The 23,409-nt window shown below is 43.5% G+C and overlaps 1 protein-coding gene across 1 annotated transcript in view; it reads left to right on the forward strand.

Annotated features, from left to right (window-relative positions):
- Positions 1 to 314: 314 nt before the first annotated feature.
- Positions 315 to 23,409, forward strand: part of PREX2 (phosphatidylinositol-3,4,5-trisphosphate dependent Rac exchange factor 2) — a 218,290-nt gene continuing 195,195 nt past the window's right edge. Inside the window, exon 1 of the mRNA XM_008150359.3 lies at positions 315 to 447. Within this exon, the coding sequence (XP_008148581.2) occupies positions 331 to 447 (117 nt within the window). The 5' untranslated portion in view covers positions 315 to 330. The remainder of the gene's footprint in view (positions 448 to 23,409) is intronic.

Genomic DNA, 23,409 nt, shown 5'->3' on the forward strand with positions numbered 1-23,409 from the left:
CAAAGCATTTGATTAATGTCCAAGTCCCCGCGGTGGCTGCCAGAGCCGCCTCCCCTCTAGCCTGGGCCGTGTGAGGCCGGAGCGGCGGGGCCGGGCGCGCAGGTCCCCGGGCCGGAGCGCCATCCCCCGGGAGTTTCCTCTGCGGTTGCCCCCCGCCTCCCGCGCCCCAGGCCCAGCGGGCGACCCCTCCTGCACCCCGCCCCCCCCCCCCGGCGCCCCAGCCTCTCCCCCGCAGGTAAAGTCGCCCGTCCCTCCGCGGACTTTGCAGAGGCCGCAACTTTCCTTCCTCCGCCGCCGGCCGGCCGCCAGCCCCGCGCCCCGCCGCCCACCATGAGCGAGGAGAGCCGCGGGGACCTGGAGCGGCAGCTCCGCCTGCGCGTGTGCGTGCTCAGCGAGCTGCAGAAGACCGAGCGGGACTACGTGGCCACGCTGGAGTTCCTGGTGTCGGTGAGTGCCCGCGGCGCGGGGACCGGCGCCGGGACCGGGACCGGCGCTGGCATCGCGGGCGCCCGAAGCCGCGCGCGGACGCTGTGTGCACGGGGCGTGGACCCCGCGGGGAAAGGTTGGTGCCGGCGGTCGCACGGAGTTTCCGGGGCCTCGGAGAGGTGCAGGTTTGCAAAGTTAGCTGGAGTGGGAGAAGGAGCTTGTCCGGGGGATCCCGGCATCTTTCCTCACTCCCCCCCACCCCCCTCCCGCCTGGCCTGCAGGATTACTTTGTGCAATTTTCTCCCCCTTTTTCTTCCTCCCCTGGGGATTTTGTGTTAAGGCTTTGGCTCGCTGATGAAAGCCAGCCTGTTACATTCAAATACATTTAGTTGAAAAAAGTACTTGATTCTTCTAGAGCCCGAGTCCATGATTCAGATTTCAGGTCGGGGAAGTCCCTTTAATGAGAGTAATCTGTGAAACAGGGTTCTGGTGGAGGGTCGGTGCTGGGCGGGCAGCGGGGTGATGGCCTCTAGCAGCTGTTTGATATTAGAGCCACATGTGGTGGTCACCCCTTCCTAGTCCCACAGTCTCCTCCCCCTCCCCCTCCCCCCACCCTGGGTTTAAATCAGTTCCCGCTCAGGTTCTGGGGTCCCACTGAGCCCAGGAGAGGCGCATAATAAAACTCACGTCCAACAGCTTCAAGTTTTCCTAGGACTGGCAGGAACTCTGTTTCAAAGTTTCAGCCTGGCTCACTGGAAGTCGGCTTTGTAAACGGTTCATTCATTGTAGGACCGGGAGGGACAAAATTGAGTGAAAGAAACTTCTGAGACATCACTCAGAAGTTGATTTTTTTTTTTTTTTCCCTGTTCACTGCTGCAAAGACAAAGAATTTGAGGATTGGCTGCTTTCCACCCAGATGTCCGGGAGAGCATCATTCAGACTCAGGAGCCAGAGCCTTTCTTTGCAGGCTCCCCCAAATCTAACCTCCGTCCACCACCCCGTTGGTAACCCAGGTCCAAAGGGAAATGTTTCTTAGGCCAAACTTCCTGCTCAGTTTTCTGAAAGATGTAAACTTTCTGCTTAGGATTATGACCGAAGAAATTCACTTCTTAACTAGGGCAGAAAGGAAGGAACAATGAATGTCTCAGGGGATGGAAGATGCCCAGGTTGGCTTCTGGGTAATGTCTCAAGTGAAAAATCAATCTGCTTGAGCCCCCCAGGGGCCACCGTCTTTGGAAATGTTTGTATATTTGAGGTTATACTGGTAATTGGTCATAAATAGAATTCTACACTTCCATGCAGCAATGTAAAAAAAAAAAGAAGAAGAAGAAGAAGAAGAAGAAGAAGAAGAAGAAGAAGAAGAAGAAGAAGAAGAAGAAGAAAAGAAAAGCATGTTTTAAAGGAGATTTGAGTTTTAATAGCCTCAAACTGGCTTTCATGAAACTTCGGTGGTGACAAGGTCCTTGGACTTAGAACAATCTGAGTCACTTCTTAAATTGCCTTCATTATTACTCTTTTCTGGAGGTTTATGAAAAGATACTGTGGAGAGTCCTCATTTAGAGACATAGCTAACCTAAGCTACCTTAAAAACCAAGTTGTTGATCTTTACTTAAAACATCATTTTTTCCTCCAATCTTAGCACCTGATTATTAAAACTGCAAACTTACTGCTATATAGAGATAGAAATGATAGGAGGTATAAAATAAATTATATTTTCCCACTTACAAGTAGATCACCTTATAATTTCATTCTTGTCATCTCATGCAAAAATTAGGGACTTTTCCTTTTCTTACGTCCATTATTTGTGCACATGTATGTTTACACACACACGCAAACATGCTTACTGGCCTGAGAGTCACCCTTAACAAGTTTCCCCTGACTTCTTTATAGTCTTAACACTATTCAAAGCCTAAGATCTACTTATAATGCACTCTTAGCTTTTCTTTTTTGGGTATTATTGATAGTAACATTTAATTTCCATGTATTATAATTTGGTCCATCTAGTTTTAATTTTAGCCTAATCTAATATGTATCAAGAGCTTTAAAAATATTTAAACCCTTTGGCCTGGTAATTCATCTTCTAGAAGTCCATCCTCATGGAATAATCAGAAATGCAGACAAACAATAAAAGTTATTTTAAAAAATTAGCTGTAATATTAAATAAGCACTGTGGTAAATTTGTTGCAAAAATTTGATAGCGCATTCTTAAGTCAAATTTAAATATTTGTTCGCTTAGTCATTTAGATTTTTGTCATTGCTTCAAGCCATTCACATGGATGAAGGGTAACTCATCTTTATTACGAAGAGATAGAAAACATATTTCTAGTTTTATCAAGAACATATTTTTACTTGCGGGCCCATAAATAAACCAACAAAATGGTATTATCGCTCTTGATTAAGTGATTGTATGGCCTGAGGGATGACTTTTCTTACTAAGATTTTTTTACTTCTGAATTCTTTCTCCTCTCTTTTCTAACTCTTCACCTTTGCAGGAGAGAGCACCTTTCCCCACCCCCACCCCCAGGTAGTCCATGAACGTCGCCTTTTTTCTCTGTACACAGACTCAACCCCTCTGCACCTTCTGCCCAGGGCCTGCCAGGCGCACACTTCTTGATTGAACAGGGGGCTTTCCTCTAAGTGTGCTGCTGTCATTTGGAGTGGCCGTCTCTTCCCACGGGTGTCATGCTTTCTCGGGGCTCCTCTCTTGCTCCTCCCTGGCCCTTAGCTACCGGCTGGATTCCTACTGGGCTCTTAAGGCTCAGTTCACGTCCTTCAGAAAACCTTTCTGGAACCACCCTGCATTCCCCCAGGTTAGAATGCTCACTGCTTTGTGCCCACTCTTCCCTGTGGTTACTTCTTCCTTAGCACCAAGGAAAGTTTATGCGTTTATTTGTTTACCTTTGTTTCATTCTACTGGAATGCAGGCTTCTTGAGGCCTACATTTTATTCACCTGTGTTTCCCCAGGATCTTGTACTATGCTTGAGACATTGTAAGTAATCAGTACACGCTGAATGAATAAATGAATGAATGAGCAAACTGCCCCATCTTCCAAACTCCTACCCCTTAAAAAAAATCTTTATTGTTGAGAGTATTGCTGATAAATACTCCCCTGTCCCCATTACCACCCCCCCCCCCCACCTGGTTCCCACTCTGCCCCAGGCCTTTACCACTCTATTGTCTCTGTCCATAGGTAATGCATATATGCATATAAGATCTTTGGTTAATCTCTCTCACCCTTTCCCCACCTCCCCTCACCCATTTTTAAGAACAGTTTCTTAATCATCCTTAAATTTCTGATTTTGGTCTGTATAGATAGTGGAAATTACTTAAGCTTAGGCACATGTGTATTTATGTAACAAAATATTTTAAATTAAACATTAGTGCCTGCATTTAAAACAGAAACATGATTTAAATCAGGCATCGAGGTATTTCAGACTTTGTAATACACTGTTATTTCAATTCATTGTATTCTAAATTTTCCTTTGAGACTATGGATCAATTACATTCTCTGGATTATTTATTTTTGGGACAAAGAAAATGGTGGAGAAGGACCAAATTTGCTTGAATATATCTTCATGTTTTGTTTGGGCAATGAAATTTTGTGCTTCATTAGAAATGCTCTAAAACATGTCTCCTAAAGAATGCTATGATGGATCTAGTAGTTAATGTCCAAAGTCTGGACAGTAGTAGGTTGCAACTGGTTTCCTGCTTGCCATCCAGTCACAGGTCATGATGCTTTCGTAGACCCACCTGAGTGGACAGAAAAAGGACAGACCAGGGCCAGCCTCATGGGTTTCACTTCATAGCAGTTGCACAGGGCTTAACACTCAGAAGGACCTTCGGTAGGTTTAATGTTCTGCCATTACCATCTTGAAATTCTTGCTAATCTTTTAAAAACATTTTTATTGATTTGAGAGAGAGAGAGAGAGAGAGAGAGAGAGAGAAGAAAGAGAGAGAGAAAGAGATTTGTTGTTCTACTTACTAGTATTCTGCGTTCATTGGTTGATTCTTATATGTGTCCTAACCGGGAATCAAATCTGAAACTTCAGAGTATTGGGACGATGCTCTAACCAGCTGAGTTACCTAGTTAGGGCGGAATTCTTGCTAATTTTATCTTCGAACTTGTCTTTTGCAAGTGAAGTTCGGTGGGACAATGGAGTATGAGCAGTATAGATACATGTAAGAAAAAAGACTTTATATTTTCAGCACCTTTGATAGTACTTTTTCTCTGCCTTTTGAACAAAAGGCCTCCCATTTTTGTTTTGCACTGAGCCTGGAAAATTGTGTAGACATGTTTCACTGTAGCAAGGAGCATTGCGGCAAGATGACCATATACTTTTTTTTTTTCTAAACTGGGACACTTTGGAGAGTGAAAGACAGTGCTATTAATAATTACAGTGGGAAACAGATGTAAACTAGGATCACTCCACACTGTAGGCTGTGAGACAAAGTTATGTGTCTTTCCATATACCAATGATACTGAAATTTGTTATCTGTCCAGGCTTGACCTCATATACTCCAGAATTAGTCCTGTCTCTAATGTATTATGTAACTTTGGAGACATTCCAAAGCTCTTCAAGGCCTATTTTCCTCATCTGTAAAATGGGGAAACAGTACATGTCTCAAGGCTGCTATGATGACAAGATGAAGTATGCTTTGGGCTCAGTCCAGAGTCTGGCTCACAGGAGGGCCCTTTAATAGTCACTCTTATTTCCTCTGTGCTGCAGTGCCATACGGAGCCACACATGCTGGTCATCCTTAGTGCATAATGACATTCTCCTCTACCTTTCGGCTGTGTCTCCGAGGCCCTGCTTCCTCCCCTCTGCTTCCTTCTGCCAGTGCACTCCTTCCCATGGTAGTCTGTACATGCTCAGTTGACTTTAAGACTGTAAGAACCCTTCATACAACCATAGTTAGTATGGTGCTTTACAATTTACCCTAATCAGTTCCATATTCATTATCTTCTTTGGCCTAATAGGTGTGTGTCTTAGCTCTTTCCCATGGCGCTCCCTAGAGCTCCAGGGTTCTGTGATTTGGCTTCACAGAGGGTCAGGCGGGAGCTGAATTAGGTGGACTCAGGCTCTCCACCTTCTTCTGATTGGTGTTTTTGCTAAAGCAGTGAGAAAAACCACTTAACTAGATGGTAAACCCCAAGAGAATAGGGTCTGAGCGTTTATTTCCTGTGTGCATTTACTTCCCATGTATGCTTTTCTTGGCCTAAATACAGTGCTTTGTAAATAGCAGGTGCTCAAGAAAACAAACAGGCAAATAAAGCAAAGCAAACAAAACAGTTTGCTTGAATTTGAAAACAACTTCTTTCAGTCATGATCTAACTTTTCCAGGCAAAGATGAATAGAATCAACACATTATGTTAAGGCTTATGTTATGATCTGCAGTTGTGCCCCTCCTCACCCCCAATTCATGTTGCAGCCCTAACCCTTAGTATACAGATAATGACAGTATTGTGTGGCAGGTGCAACAATCTGTAATAATAAAAGCGTAATATGCTAATTAGACCAGACAGCCTAACTACCTTCTGGATGTCATTCCAGACGTCCTTCCGGATGAAGCCACAGTGGCAGGGGCCGAGACAGAGGCTGTTAGGGGCGAGCAGTTAGGGGCAATCAGGCAGGCAGGCAGAGGGGTTAGGGGTGATCAGGCAGGCAGGCAGGCAGAGTGGTTAGGGGCGATCAGGCAGGCAGGCAGTGGTTAGGAGCCAGCAGTCCCAGATTGCGAGAGGGTTGTCTGACTGCTGGTTTAGGCCTGATTCTGCAGGCCGGGCTGAGGACCCCCCCTCCCACCCCCCCACCACTGTGCACGAATTTTTGCACCGGGCCTCTAGTAGAATGATAAACAAAGTAGCAGGGAGGCATCAAGGTGCTCCCTCAGTATGGGGTCTAAGAAAGCTTTTGGGAAGAGATGACAATAGAGCTGGCTTCTGAAGGCTGAGGAGGAATGTGCCAGACTAAGAAGAGAATTATCCATCCCCGCCAAAGTAGCATGTTCAATGTGACCTTGGAATGTGGGAAGATGTTCCCTGAATCTGTGTCACCTTCGAATTCCTTCTTATTTTCTATTCCTGCCACCCCAGCAGCTCTCAGCATGCACTGCCTCTTCAACAGCCCTAATCTAGAGAAGACCTGTCCTTGCTCCCCTTAATCTGGGTCAAATTATAACTTTCAAAAAGTGTTATTATTTGCTGAAGGGAGAGGCCAATAACCCTAGAAATGACATGAAACATAAACAGCCTGGCTTCTCCTGCCTAAGCGAGCTTGCTCTCTGGGTCTGTAGACTCTGCCCTGTTTTAACCATAAACCCTCCGATAGCTTCTGTTTGATCCCCCTGGCTGAGCACTACTCCTGGGCAGATTTGCCTGGGTTCTTTGTTTTCTAGTCATTAGCCTGAGGTGTATACATGAGGATGGCATCAGGTGTATACATGAGGATGGCATCAGGAAGTTGCCCTTAAGAGGTCGTGACTCTTTCAGTAAATGTACCATGAACTAAGTGGGGTTCATTCATAATTCTGATTTTTGGAGAATTAATCGTGTGGCCAGAGCCTACTCTCTACACAGAAGGATGTGTCTTTAGTCTATGGTTTCATTTGTACAATTGTATCTTATTATAATATGATGACATAATGGAAAAAATAGTATCTATTGAGATTAGCTTTGTTTCTTATCAAGATAATTCTGTCAGTGGGTTTGAGGAACAAAGTTGGAGTCTAGTTACCCATTAGGAGTTTCTGCCATTGCAGTGGCTCAGGTAAGAAACGTGGAATGTCTGGTCTAAGGTGGAGGCATTGAAGAAGATACCAAACCATAAAACACAAAACACCCAACCACTAGGAGGCATTTCTTGGGAAGAACCTTTAGTGTTTGTGTTCACTGAGAAGTGAAGGTAAGTAGAATGGGGAACATAGGGTGGTGCGTAGGTCTCTAGTTTGAAGATAAGATGGGTAGTGTCCTTAGTGAGAAATGGAATGTGAGGGACAGAACAGCATTGGGAGGAGGAGGAGAAAAGGGAATTTGGTTTTGGACACACTGAGCTGCAAATTCTGCTGATTGTTGGAGATAGGAAGATAAAACTTAGAAAAGAATTTGGGGCAAAAGTTAGAGATCTATAAATTAACTATAGATCAAATATATTGCAGCTGTCAAGTGGATCAGATGACACCAGGGGAACAATTTGAGGAAGAAAACATACAAAGAAGGGTAGGATGTTAGAGAGCCAATGTGTAAAGGTTAGAGGAAGAGGAGAGTGCCCTGGTGACTTGGACTGAGCCCTCCTCAGAGGTTGAAACAAAGAACCAGGACAGAGTGATCTCTTGAACGACAAGGAAGGCTCTAGTTCCCCAAAGAAAGGTTTCTTTCAAGTGTCAACTTTAGAGAAGTAGGTAGTGTGAAGATGGGAGGTTAGACAATTAGAGCGTCTTTGGGGTTTTAGCTTCCGTAGTGTGTGTGAGCAGGAGCCTGATGATGAATGAGCTGAGACATGAGTGGAAGCTGAGGAGGTGAAGAGGATGGAGAAAATCTTCAATGTGCTTGGTGGTCAATGTAAGGGAAGAAGTGGGTTAGTGTTGCAAGGGGCTGATTTTGTCCAGGATGTTTGAGGAAGGTGCGTACAGCCAAGGAGAAGGAGACAATGAAAAGGGAGCTAAAGCAGCTACAACAGATCATGGCGGAAGTCAAATGCATCTTCTGGAAAACCATGGCACTGGGAGGCAAGGCACTTGGCAAAATTCACCGAGCCATCTCGCCATGGAACATTCCCACAGCAACATGCCATTGCAGAACTGAGGCTAAGCAAGCTGTCTCATGTGTACTTTAAACATTCTGCCTCTTCTCCAACCCAGAGCTAGTGGAACTGCTGGGATGGCCTTTGTACCTCCTTTTGAAAACACCATCGCTCTGGGACAGTGGGGTGAAGTGCATGGTACAGAGCATGGTTTTGGGGAACCCGACGTCCTGGGTTCAAGTCCTGGCATGAAATGTACAAACTGTGTGACTTTGGACAAATTACATAGACTCTTAGCCCTGGCTGGTGTGGCGCAGTGGGATGGAGTGTCATCCTGAGCATCCAAGGGTTGCGGGTTTGATTTCCAGTCAGGGCACATATCCAGGTTGCAGGTTTGATTCCCGGTTGTGGCCTGTGCGTGAGACAACTGATGGATGTTTCTCTCTCTAAAATCCATTAAAAACATTCTCAGGTGAGGATTAAAAAGAATTACATAGCCTCTTTATGCCTAGTTTCATATTTGGAAGACACAGTTGATACCTCATACCTCACAGCGATGGCCTGAAGCTCTAATCCGCTCATGGAGTAAAGTTCTGGTAGGTAGGAAGTGTTTTCTCTTTTTCTCCCTTTGCAAACTCTGAGTTTATGTCTCTCTTACCTCACAGACTGAGCCTGGAACTCGCTTAAACCACCTAGCCTGCTCCTGACCCCTTTCTTTTCCAATCCTAGGAGCTCACGGGAGGGTTTAATAGACGAAGCAAGGTCCTGAGGAGGCCAGAGGGGCCATCAGGAATGCAGGGAGGGGCAGTCTTGTCTTGGAGCTACAGGAGGGATGCTTTCCTCTGGGAGGAGGGAAGGATGTAAGGCCAAGGGTCAGTTTAAGGGGAAGGAATTTGGAGGTTCCTACCTGGTGCCCTTTATTTATCTGTGGAGTTGAACTCTTGTTTGCTTTGTGTTTTGTTTTTGTTTTGTGTTTGTATTGGCTGAGAGCGAGGTGCCCTAAAAACAGTAATAAAGATTTAGAATATACACTTTCATCAGTAGTCAAGGGAATTGGACACAGACATCTGAGGTTTGTTGGGAGTCTGTATAATATCTTTGTATAATTATTCTTTTAAATGTGACTTTCTTAAGTGCAACGTATAAATTTAAAAGTCAAAAGACAGAAGTAAGCTCTCCTGATTTAGTACATCTATTATGACTTGGTTCAAATCTTGAAATGATGGTGTAATACTTTTTTAAACCTTGATACAAGTTGTACAGAATTTTTTTATTACATTTAATGCACACAGCCATCATTGTACACACTTTAAAAAAAAAAGAAACATTGATTTATCTGACAAGGTTTTGGTGTGATTACATTATTCTCAGTGCTGGTCTTTTAACAGTGTTCTGTTGAATGTTCTCTATACCTGGTATTACATTTTAATACCAAATAAAATTATGTTTGTTTTCAGTACAAATAGTTTGACCTAAAAATAGTTATTTTTTTACATTAATTCTTTGAAAATTTTATGTATAATATTTACTTTTCATAATAGATGACTTTTTATTCTCAACATGTTAAAATTGCCTTAGCTATATTAAAATCAATATTTCTTTGATTTATGACATTATATTTACCTCAAAGGTTTCTTTAATTTTTAATATTATATAAGCAATCAAATATACAGGAAAAATATCCCTTAGTAAATTTTTCTTTGTTTAAAAGTGTGGATGAGTCACTTTCCCAATGTTATTGAGTATAATTAGTCAAATACTGACATCTAATAAAAACTTAAAAAAAATATTTTTCCCATTCTCATGAACTATTTCATTTGATTCAGGAAGTCAATGATTGTAAATTTTAAGAAAATTGATACATTAAGTTGAGGTTATGATAAAAAAAAATATGTGAGCTATATTTATTTCAACTATAATCACAATTCTTAATTACACATTTAGTTTTATTTATTTACTAGAGGCCCGGTGCACGAAATTTGTGCATGGCAGGGGGGTGTCCCTCAGCCCAGCCTGCACCCTCTCCAATCTGGGACCCCTCGAGGGATGTCCGACTGCCCGTTTAGGCCCGATCCTGGTGGGATCGGGCCTAAACAGGCAGTCGGACATCCCTCTCACAATCCAGGATTGCTAGCTCCCAACTGCTCGCCTGCCTGCCTTCCTGATTGCCCCTAACCGCTTCTGCCTGCCAGCCTGATCACCCCCTAACCACTCCCCTGCCAGCCTGATTGATGTCTAACTGCTCCCCTGCCAGCCTGTTTGCCCCCAACTTCCCTCTTCTGCCAGCCTGGTCACCCGTAACTGCCCTCCCCTGCAGGTTGATCGTCCCCAACTGCCCTCCCTTGCAGGCCTGGCCCCTCCCAACTACCCTCCCCTGCTGGCTTGATCACCCACAACTGCCCTCCCTTGCAGGACTGGTCCCTCCTAACTGCCCTAGCCTGCTGGCCATCTTGTGGTGGCCATCTTGTGTCCACATGGGGGCAGGATCTTTGACCACATGGGGGCATCCATCTGGTGTGTTGGAGTGATCATCAATCTGCATATTACTCTTTTATTAGATAGGATAGAGGCCTGGTGCATGGGTGGGGGCCAGCTGGTTTGCCCTGAAGGGTGTCCTGGATCAGGGTTCCCTTGGGGCATGAGGCAGCCTTGGCGAGGGGCCTGTGGTGGTTTGCAGGCTGGCCATGCCCCCCGGCGACCCAAGAGGAGGCCCTGGTATCTGGGATTTATTTCTCTTCTACAATTGAAACTTTGTAGCCTGGAGCGGAGCCAAGTCTTCTGCTCGCTCCATGGCAGCAGCCATTTCTGTTGGAATTTATTTACCTTTTATAATTGAAACTTTGTAGCCTTAAGCGGAGGCCTGGGTCGGCCAGGGTGTGCGGAAAGCTTGGCTTGCTCCATTGCCGGGGAAACCCAAGCCTCCTTCCTGGTCTCTCCGTGGCTGCAGCCATCTTGGTTGGGTTAATTTGCATACTTGCTCCTGATTGGCTGGTGGGCATGGCTGGTGGGTGTAGCGAAGTGATGGTTAATTTGCATATTACTCTTTTATTACATAGGATTTTTAAAATTTAAATTCTATATTGTTTAAAGTATTACATATGTCTCCTTTTCCCCCCTTGATCTCTCCCCAGCCACTCCCACTACCCCCAGCACATGCCCTCACCCCTTTACTGTCTGTGTCCATTGGTTATACTCATATGCATGCATATAAGTCTTTCGGTTGATCTCTTACTCACCTCCCCCTCTCCTGCCTTCCCTCTTAGATTGAATGTTCTGTTTGATGCTACTATGACTCTGGTTCTATTTTTGTTCATGAGTTTATGTTGTTCATTATATTCCACAAAGGAATGAGATCATGTGATACTTCTAGTTAGTATAGATGATTTCAGACTTTGGTTCCTTGAATTTGTTGTAGTCTAGCCTTGCTATATAGCTAATTATAATGGACATAAAGGACCTGTTTTGTGGGAGAATATTTAAGCCAAGGACATTGTGTTCTGTCACTAATGCGAAACACATATTTTCTTTTAAAGGCAAGTCTTTCATTTGAACAGGTTAAATGGTATAATACTTAAGAAATGACTCCAGCTGCTTAAATTTAGAATAATGATATAAAAATATTCTCTGGGTTTATAGCAAAAATATAACAATGTAGAATATGAATGGGCAAACATTTTTATTCATCTGAAAACTTTGTTTCTCTAAGACAGCCAAATAAGGGTTGATATCTATGTTTGGCTTTGCTTTGCCACTTTTTGTTACTTTAATTATCAATTTAAATTGTCTTGGAGAGCCTTTATAGATGGTGACACATTTCTAGTGATTGTGTAAATAATGTTGATATTTTTCTTTGATGACTTGTAATGCCTCAACTTGGCCTTACTGCTTTGTAGTCTAGTTATTTTTCTTATTTGTCCCAAAGAAAGAAATTTTAGGAGTCCAGAAATGACATCTGCCATTCCAAGGTTTTTTTTCGGTCAGTAGCACTGGGGGAGGAGCTATGGAAAGACATTATTTCACCTAAATGTTAGTCCCATACCCACATTTTCCAAGATTACTTTAATAATTCATTATTTTCCCAGAGGTGAAACTATGAGAGGAAAAGGGACTTCCTTTTTTTTTTGTACACTGTACATCTACGTTGTGTTGCACTTTGTATACCTTTGATATATTTTAATATTCTATATAGAAATATTTTTGTATTTAAATCGTTTACACTTGACAACATTTTTGAATATTCTAGATAGAATTTTATCTCAATATTTCTTCTATCTCTTAAGAATGAGACCTCTGGCATAGACTTCTAATTGCCCATAATATCTAATATTCGTTTCTTCTATAATGATAAAAGTTTTAGCTCAGTACTTGACTATCCAGCTCAAGATTATATTTCCCAGCCTTCCTTGCAGTTAGGTTGCATATGAATAGGTTCTAGGCAGTGGGATGAGCAGAAGTACTAAAGTATGTCCTTATTACAAAGGAGTATGCACTCTCCCCATTCGTCCCGGCTGGTATGCGGTTGTGATGGCAGGTGCTGGGGCAACCATTTTGGACCATGAAATGGAAGTCACATGTTGAGAATGACAGAGCAACAAAATAGGAGTCTATTTCTTTATTAAAGCAGTTTAACCTGTGACCTATCAAAATGGGCCTGTAAGATAAATCGGTATTTATTTAACTCTGATCTAAAATAATCTCTGATCTAAAATCATCTTTTTGAGATTTTGCTTCCAAGTTCTCATTGTTATGCAAAAATTATTAAAAAATTGGCAAACTTAAATAATTTTGTGTGCCTTTGCCTTGTCAAAGTTAATAGTCTCAATATTTTAAACTTATTTTTAGTTTTTCTTTAATGAATCTTCTCTAGCTCACCAATGATTTCCCTGGATTGTGCTAAAACCACACTCTCTTATTTTAGTTTTTTTCTTTAGAGAAAGAAAAATATTTTTCTTACCCACACTTATATATTATTTCTTCTGAAGACCAGAATTTTTGTGTTTATTTTGTATATTTATAAGGATATTTGTTCAACTGCTTTCACTGAGGCCAGATAGCAGCAGTTTAAATGACACAGAAGGCTTGTTTGTGAATATGTAAGGTGTATGGAATCCACATGGTTTTGTTTTGCATTCTCTCTCGGAGCTCTGGTTTTTTAACTTTTGATACTGTTGCCCAACAGTGTTCCAGGGGAGTACGAAGCTCAGCTCCATCGGGTCATTCAGATTCTCGTTCCTTCTATTTCTCCACCATCCCCCAGGACCAATTAAATCTGAATCTATAGGAGAGAGTCAGGCATCAGTATTTTATGTAGTTTCTTCAGGTGGTTCCATTGTGCAAGGAAGGTTGTGGAACCAATACACTAGAGCAGTGGTCGGCAAACTCATTAGTCAACAGAGCCAAATATCAACAGTACAACGATTGAAATTTCTTTTGAGAGCCAAATTTTTAAACTTAAACTTCTTCTAACACCACTTCTTCAAAATAGACTCACCCAGGCCGTGGTATTTTGTGGAAGAGCCACACTCAAGGGGGCAAAGAGCCGCATGTGGCTCGTGAGCCACAGTTTGCCGACCACAGCACTAGAGTGTCTTTGTCATTATAGTTGAAACTGGCTTATCAGGGCCCCTTGCACATTCCAGAGCCAGGGGGACAGAGGGTGTGAGACAAACTCCACACATCACTTGCATGTTCACCCTCTTGGTCAGAACTTTGTAACATGGCTGAACCAGCTGCAAGGGAGCCTGGGAAGTGTGTTGTGTATTCAGCAGCCATGTGTACAGCTTGGGGAGTTCTATAGTAAAACTAGAGGCCCGGTGCATGAATTTGTGCACGGGTGGGGTCCCTCGGCCTGGCCAGCGATTGAAGCTGATCAGGGCCATCTTGCCCAGTTCTGTTTGGGGTGATGGGGGCTGGTCAGCCGGGATGTACTGTGGGAGGGCTCCAGGGCGTGTCTGGCCCTCTCGCCCAGTCCAGATCAGCCAGACCCCAGCAGCAAGCTAACTACGGGTCAGAGCATCTTCCCCCTTGTGGTCAGTGCACGTCATAGCAACTGGTCGAGCAGTCAACCAAATGGTTGACCGATCAGACCGACACTTAGTATATTATGCCTTTATTATATATTAATTCTTGGATTCCTTCACTGGAAGAATCTATTATACTTAAAATATAATTTGGAGTATTTTTCTCTTAAAATAATGTATTCTTACATAGAAATCCATCTAATATTTATCTTTTCATATATGTTTGTAGGCTTACTCTATCATTCCCCCCCTTTCACCCCCCTCCCCCCAATTGGCTCTCACTATGTACGGGAAGAGTTTGTGTAATTTTTATTATTTTTCTGAAGTCTCCCCAAAAAATCCCAAGATAATATTGAAATCTTCAAATATCATGTGTTTGTATGTGTCAGGTGCTGCATAGTCATGTGTACCTCACAACTCACAACTATCTTCAAGTCTTACATCATTGTAACTCACAACTGAGGACACACCAATCAATTAAGTGGGAGGTTGAGGATTCTGAATAGATCTATTTGAATCTGTTCTAAGACTCAGTGGGTGATTTACTGGCCTGGGCATTTCCAGATTGTGGGAGCAGTGTGATTAATCAGGCCTAGGAAAACCAAGGCAGATTTGGAACCCAGACACAGAACTTGACTCCGGATGTACACAAAAACTAGAAGTCAGGAAGGAACAGCAGTTCATTTCAGGCAAACCGTCAAGAGCAAGAGAGCAACAGACGCTAATGGTCAGCCAAGACAGGTCAGAGCCGGGCAAATACTCGGGAGCCAATGATTGCCCAGAAGTCAGGAGTTTCTCGCTCAGAAATGAGGATGCACAATGAACCTTGAAAAAAAATAGACAACTTTAGTTCTCCTGTTGGTTATCTGTTAACAAACATCATTCTTGAGACTACTTTCAGCCAAATTTAAGTATTCTAGGATCATTTTGGATCTCTCTGTACTTATTTACTTAGTACTTTATAGCATATTAGAACTCTTGGTTTTATGTGTTAAATATAGCTCATGTTTATCCTATACATGCTTAAATCAAAAGATATTTGAGGCAAGGGTTAATTTTACATACACACACACGTACACACCTCCAAAATGTGTGTGCTACTCTGCATTCAGTGGATATTGTATAGATCATATTGGTAGAAGGCATTAATGTAATTTAAACACAAATGAAGTGAATCTGTAATTGAAATGATTGTTATTCCCGGGATTCTGTTGACAGGCCTACTTTTTTTCCCACCTAATAAATTTTATTTTTTAATTTTTATTTATTGTTGACAGTATTCCAGATGGTCTTCCATTCCCATCCCCCACCCCCTTTGCCCACTTCCACTCAACCCCTGCCCCTCCCCAGGCCTTCCCCACACTATTGTTTGTGTCCCTGGGCTATGCATATATATTCTTGGGTTAATCTCTTTTCTATCCCCTCCCCTCTGAGGTGACAGGCCTACTTCTTTTGATCCTTTAGATGAGATAGAGTAACTGGAATTCTGGCAGTCCTGGAATCAAGTTTGACAAATAGGCATGTTATATACGGGGTATTCTCCTCAGTTTCTAGCAAGGACAATTAGCACAGTTATATATATTCTTAGAGTCCAAAAGGAGTCACTGTTCTAGACTAAGAAGATGTATACATAATAATGAAAAATCCCTGCTTTCATGGAGCTCCCACTTTCAACCAGGAGATAGGAGACAACAGAGTAAAATTTTGATATATTAGCTCGCCTAAACAACAAGGAGAATGAATGAAGCAGAGCCGGGAAGAAAAAGCTGTTTATGTTTTGACATTTTATAGGATGAAAAGGCAGGAATTCACTCCTTTCTGTCACGCCTCTTTCTCTGTCTCTAAAAATATTTGAAAATGACATTTATTTTTTTACTCTTACCTTAACAGGCGGTATCCGAGAAGAAGCAGGGCTCTTGTGTAACTCTCCAGTATAATTATACTCTTTAAATGAAATTAAACCCAGGTGAACATTGCTAATAAAGTTAATAGAACAGATTAGCAAAAGCGTGGTGACTAAGATTTAAAGCTTTCGCTAGCTGTCATTTTTCAGTACATTGATTTGAACGTAATAGGCCTATTTTTTTGGAGGTGCCAACTGAAAATCCACTACCTCATTCCAGTGCCAGTGGACTGAGGCACCGGAAAGGCGGGTGGGGGTGAGGGGGTCGGAGATCCCGAACGCTCCGCTGCCTCTAAAGCCAGTTTTGTAACTGTTACCTTAGGTAACCCCGGGCATGAGTTAAAAGCTAAGGTATAGGTCACTTGTTTAGGGTCTTTCCCTGAGAGGGAACGGGAAGGGTAAGCAGTGTTCCTGGCAACACCTCCCCTCCACCCCCTTGTTCCTAGGGTATTGTCCCCCTAAGGTCCCTGTAGAATTGACTCCCTGGAGAAGTGTGGACAGCTGGCTGCAGCCCCTTTGTGGCCTGTAAAGTGTCTCTGGGAGCCACTGCCAGACTGTGGGGGAGGGGAAAGGTCACTTCAGGACTGTGGAAAATATTCCCTTTCCCTCCGCATCTCGAGGCCTTCCTGTTAATAGAGTCCAGGAGCTCGGATTCCGAGGCTGAAGTCTGCTTCAGGGCTGGTTAGTTCTCGAAATGATATTTTTAAAGCAGCCTTTTGCAGCACTTAGTTCTGTAGTTCGCTGACTGTGTGGCACAAAGGAGAGGAAATAGATTTATTGCTATCGTCCTTACCAACTTCAGAATAGAAATTGGTGAATAATTATGCTTATGTTAGATGTTTAAAAAAAAAAGCATAACTAAAGGGAAGGGATTTAGCTGCCTGTATTTTTTGATAAGCTTGTGTGCTTTCCTCTTCCGTTTCTCTGTAGAGACCATTCTATGGCTAATACATCATAAAAGTTAAAAGGAAGTGCAAACACAATTACCACAGAAAGTTGAAATCTTTTCCATTCACTTCTTTGTGCTATTTGTGACTTGTCTGCCTGATTGTTTCAAAGTGTAAAAAAAAAAAAAAGTTGGTATTCTTATCTCTCCTTTATCAGTGGCACTGGGTTTTGAGAGTGTGGTTGGGACAAAATCAGCCCTAACGCCAACAGCCGTTGTGCTAAACCACAGGACCGTGTACGGAATATACACAGTGAGCCTTAAAGGCAAGTGGATTTGTCTCATGAAATCATGTAAGATGCAGTGTCTAGGAGGGAACTTCCATTTCATTCTGTAACAACATGTTCGGGGTCATCAGTAGCTCTTTCTTAGGGGCTTTGCGATCGTCTGCTTTGCTGTGCTCAGGATCTCAGCACTCATCCTGGCCATCAGTCCCCAAGTCCCAGGAGGAGGCCCTGCGTGCTGATGGTGCTCATCAATCAAGAGCACAGTGTCTGCCTTGGGGTCATCACTGGGAAGCGAGGCTGGGTTTAGAAGTCGGTCTAAGATAACATCTGGACGTTGTCGAGGGTCATGAAAGGAAATGGGGTCAAGGGTTAACACAGCTGAGTTCTCTGTGACACAGAGCCAAGGAAGCAGCTTTCGGGGATCTCTGCCACCTTTTACTCTTGAGAAATGTAGTTAGTTCCTGCTGCTCAGCCCCTTCCCATGCTCTCTGGTCTGGTCCCCCACTGCTTCCCCCCCCCCCCCCCGCACCCTTCACTTTCAGGATCCTCTGGCAGAGACACTTCCTGTATGCCGGGTAGCTTCGAGTAAGGACTTCAGGCTTGTGATACTGTCTGAGGGATGGATGATCCCATAATAATAAAGATTGGGACCAATATCTGTAACAAAGAGAGTTAGATTTTAACTGCTTTCATTAAACTTCTTTCCTAGATGATTAGAATCATCATTTGTGCCAATTAGTTTATAGTTACTCCCTTAGTCCCTTTTCCAACTAGGAAGGTTTATTAATGTTTTATGATTATTGTGTAATTTATAAGAATACTTACCAGACACAAGGACCTTCCTTTATGTACAAAGTCTGGTCTTACCTAGAGACTGAGCCTTTAGGAAAAGCTTGAAAACACTCCTGACGACTTCTCTGGAGGTGAGCAGGTTCCCTTTGCTGCCTGTGTGAACATTAAGAGGGTCTTTCATGTCACTTACGGTCCCAGGTGCACAGAGGTGAAGTGGGTTGTCCAAACAAAAGGACAAAGTCAGAGACTTTTTGGCCCATCATCTGAGCCCAGCTCCAGTGTTAATGCCCTAGAACTCAAGTTTCTAGAGCTCATTTTATTCTAATTCCCAAGCACCTTCAGTACTTCTTCCCCTTGATTGTTTTTGCCAGTGATATAATCAGTTTAGAGATTCAGGAAGTATGAAAAAATAAGGAAGACAGAAATCAGTTATCTCCTTCTTTTTTGGGAAACCACAGAGCAAAGTAGTTTTGTTTATTAACTTGATGATGTTTGAGGAACAGTTTGAGATTGTTGAGAGTGAGGTTAAGATCTGTTGTTCGAAGTTACAGTCTCTACATTTCATGTAATACAGGATAAGGTCCAGATACAATTTAGTCTTCAAACTGCCACACCAAACTGAAAACAAAAACGAATAAAAAACCCCAAACCCCCAAACAAGAGCCATTCCTATTCATATGAAGAAAAACCTTAATACTCTCAAGGATGTGGGATTAATTATCCCAGGAAAATAACAATACCCCTAATCTATTTCACCCTTCTATGTCTCTGATGGAATCAATTTACAAATAAAAGGCCGACATTTTACTTTGAGTTCTCAGCCCCACCAACCTCCTACAGAGATTGGGCTGGGCTGCCAGTTTGGGAAAATACACCCAAAACACTTGGAATTAAAGAGTTCTCACACTAGTAGCTACAAACGCATGTTTTCTTAATCAAGGGGTAATCCCACTTTTGACTTCAGAGTAAGAAATATGAAATAAATGAGGAGACAGTCGTCCTCTTCCGAGATTGTGATGCAATTGATGTCATACATGAGGCTACTCAGAACCTTCTAGACTAGAGCCTGGAGGGTAAGGACAGAGACTGGTGTTGCAGGGCTTCCTTGCTGCACCTGCTGACCCAGGCCCAGACTATCTGAAGTTATTTAGCAATTATATTCTTATACTAATTTACTTAATGCAAACAGATTCTCCTTCCACTGTCACTCTAATGACAGAGTGAAGGCCTGTGATGTTTAGACTGTACTTTTGAGGGGAATTGTTTGCCTCTGCTTTTGGAGAACAGTGATTAAAATGGTCAGATTGAAGGGGTGGTATAGGGCAGTGGTTGGCAAACTCATTAGTCAACAGAGCCAAATATCAACAGTACAAGGATTGAAATTTCTTTTGAGAGCCAAATTTTTTAAACTTAAACTTCTTCTAACGCCACTTCTTCAAAATAGACTCACCCGGGCCGTGGTATTTTGTGGAAGAGCCATACTCAAGGGGCCAAAGAGCCGCATGTGGCTCTCGAGCCGCAGTTTGCCGACCACGGGGATAGAGGAATAGTGATGGATGATCAAGGTGGCCTGGGGTCAGATGGTGGTGGGTAGACTTGAATGGCAGAGAAGTAGCTTAGAACTATCAACAGATAATGGAGAATGAGGGGACATTGCTGAGCCAGGGAATCACAGAATTGAGTCTTGATTCAGGAAGAGTCACCTGGACGATTGGCTTTAGACAGGCAATAGATTGTAGGAGTGGCTCTCTTGGGCACAGGGGGACTGGAAGAGACCAACCCAGTGAGCCCAACAGATGTTGGAAAAACTAAATCAGTGGGGAATACGATGATGGCCTCTCTCTAGACCACCTTAATTAAAATCTCAGGGTAAGGGGAAAGGGGGTGGAAACTCAGGAATCAGCATTTTTAGAAAGCTCTTTAGCTGATTCTAATGTTACGTAGAGTTGAGAAATACAGGGAAATGAATAAAATGGCATTAATGTACATTTCAATGAAGGATTGAGATAAATAGTCTCAAGTATGACCAGTATGCCCCTAAAAATTTGATCAGTGGGTTTAAGTTGTGTGCTTGCTTCCTTGAAAAGTGAGAGAGCTCTGAAATGACAAAAAGGAAAACAGAAAGACTTGAGAATTGGAGTGTATTTACAGAGGAGTTAAAAAATCACCAGTAGAAAAACTTGATTGAATTGGTCAAAATGACCAGAAATGTGGCAGAGTGACCACAGTTCATGGCCAGAACAGGCTTTTTGTGCAGTTAAATGTGCTTAGGGATTTTCTGGTGCTCTCCTTCCATTCTTTACTTCTCCAGATACATTACTCTCTGAAAAAAAAAAGAAATACTTTTTTTTTTTTTAAGTACTATGTAGTGGGAGAGGTACAGTGAAATTTGAATTCTGGTCCTCCCACTGCTTACTAGGAAAATGGGAAAGTAACTGATGTATGTCAAGCAGCTCCCATATGATGGGAATTTAATACGGTACATTATCATTAACCTGCACAACAGTCCTGTGGTATTGGGATTAACCTCCCAATTTTATAGGAAATGAAAGGAGGCTCAGCAGAGATGGGAAACTGGAGATAAACTTTGAGAACTTTGTAATAAAGGAGAGCACGAAGATTAGTATTATTATTGCCATTATTAGTTATTATAGAGATAACTCAGATGGATGGTGGGTTCAGGGTTTCATGAAGGTAAATGACAAAGCATGTGCAGAAGGAAGCAGAGTTCAGTTACCCGGAGAACAGAAAGAAGAGTAAGGCTGAAGACACAGGTAAATTCATATTGCTCTCTTCATATATACACACACAGTATACTAGTAGCCCTGTGACGAATCCGTGCACCAGTAGCTCTCTGTGGGGTCTGGCCGCTCTGTGCTTGCTGCCCAGAGGCTCTCCGTGGCCCAGAGGCCCATCTGCAGCCGGGCGCGGGACGCTGCCTCCTCACCGCGGCTATGAAGCAAGCATTTCACCAGGCCACTCATGCTGCCTGCTCTCAGCGGATGCCCCCCTGGGACTGGGGAACTCTGGTGGGGCTGAGAGGACTGGGCGCCTCCATCTTGTGGCTATGGGCGCCACCATCTTTGTGACAGAGTGACGGTTAATTTGCATATCACCCTTTTATTAGATAGGCTATTTTAACCCAGCCCTACTTGTGTTCATCCACCATTCCAGAAGTGCCTGTCAAAATCACCATTAATAGGCATGTTGCTAAATCCAGTGGTCAGCCTCTCAGGCCTCATTTTACTTGATTTAAAAGAGTGTTTGACCTTCCACCCCACGTTCTCCCAGGACACTATACTCTCCTGATTTCTTGCTGCTCCTTGGCTCCTGCATCTCGGGGTCCCTTGCTGGTTGTTCTTCTCCAAGATAAGTAGCTATTGGAGCTACGTGTTTCCTTGAGGCCCAGGATTCATTGCTCTGACCCTTTCTCTTCTCTACCTACGTGATCACCCTGAACTTCAGCCTTGAATTTCTGCCTCTCCTCCTGGATGTCTGCTAGATGTCTCAAATTAACATGGCCAACACCAAACTCCTGATCGCCTCCCCTCCCCCCCCATCCTGCTCTTTCACTGCCAGCCTCATCCTTTTGAGATCTGACTCATGTCAGAAATGACAACTTAATCTTTTCTTGCATCCCCTCATCGAATAATGGCAAATCCTGTTAGCACGTATCTTTTTAAAAAAAAAAAATCTAGTCTTTAATGACTTTTCCCCACCTCTGTCCACTGCTGTTACTCTGATCCAGCAGCTTCCCACTTGGTTTCCTGCATCCCTACAACCAGGGATTAACACAGTAGCTGAAGGGATTCTGTAAGAACATGTCAGGTCATTTCACTTTGCTCTAAGCCCTCCGAATACTTCTCATGTCCTTAAAAGCCAAAGCCAAAGTTCTAGTGGCCTGTGAGACCTGATGATGTCATTTCCTGCTATTCTTCACCACACTCTCTTTTAATCACAGTCTTCTCTGCTGATCCTGCAATGTGCTGGGCAGGCTCCAGCCTCAGAGCCTTTGCACTGTTGCTCCCTTGCTTGGAGCACTGTCCTCCCAGATACCCCGATGCCAGCTCCTTTGCTTCCTTTAGGTCTCTGTGACCACCATATTCCAAAATGGCAACTCGCCTCTTTTCAGTCCAACACTCCTCATTCACCTTTTCTGTTTTAATTTCTTTAAAGTACTTGCTGACATACTAAATAACCTTAATTATTTTGTTTATGGCCGCTGCTTCTCTCATTACAAAGTGAATTCTTTAGGAAAGGGAAGGGATTCGTGACTGTTAGTTTATTGCTCTTTGCTCAACCCCTATAACTATACCTAGCACATAGTAGGTGATCATTAATGTTTTGGAATAAATTGGTGTGAGTCATACACAATATCTTATTAAGGAATAGAAATATATTTTTAAAACTCTTTGTTGAAAAAAATTTTTGAATCATTCACCATATATTGGAAAGGTATTGAAGGTCTAGTAATGAGCTACAAACTTAAGTCAGATCTATAAATATTAAATAACTAGAGGCCCAGTGCATGATTAAATCATGCATGTGTAGGGTCCCCTAGGCCTAACCTGCCATCCAGGCCATATCCACTGCCCCACAAAGCCTAGCAAGCTCTGAGGACACTGCTAGCAGCCTGTTCCCCATGGCAGGGGGTCCGCTGGTGCTGGAGCGGACACACAGCTCCCTGCTTTCGATCGTGGGGGAGCTGGCTGTCTGTCCGCTGGTGCACCAGGCCTTTCGAAAGCCTCTGGCGCGGTGGAGGCTTGGTGGAGGCTTTCGAAAGGCCTGGTGCAGGAGCGGACAGCCAGTCAGCTCCCCTGCTTTGGCTTTCGATCGCGGGGGAGCTGGCTGTCTGTCCGCTGGTGCACCAGGCCGAGGCTTTCGAAAGGCCTGGTGCCGGAGTGGACAGCCAGCCAGCTCCCCTGCGTTCGCTCCCCGCTTTTGATGGTCCGCAGCAGGACGTGGGCTCGCTGCCCCAGAGGCCCCTTCTGTGCCGCAGCACAGCCATGGCGCAGATGCTGAGCTCACGCTGCCGCTGGCGATGTGAGCTCAGCGTCCCGCTGGCCCAATCGGCCACCCCGGCCACCCCGAGTCCCGCCCCCTGCGCCTCCCGCTGGCCCAATCGTGGGCGCAGTGGAGTGATGGTAATTTACATATTACCCTTTCATTATGTAGGATATTGATAATAAAATGAATGATGAGAAAGGATAGCCTGACAAAATTAACTTATAAAACTAAAGAATAAGTAAACATTGAAGAAGAAGCTAAAGAGAAATGAAATTAGCTAGGAGACTGCATTTATAAGGTGTCAGTGGTTATCCAGTGATATTTTTCAAAACTAATGAGAAATGCTGGTAG

This window comes from Eptesicus fuscus, chromosome 19 (genome assembly GCF_027574615.1).
Source record: "Eptesicus fuscus isolate TK198812 chromosome 19, DD_ASM_mEF_20220401, whole genome shotgun sequence".
Classification (NCBI taxonomy): domain Eukaryota; kingdom Metazoa; phylum Chordata; class Mammalia; order Chiroptera; family Vespertilionidae; genus Eptesicus; species Eptesicus fuscus.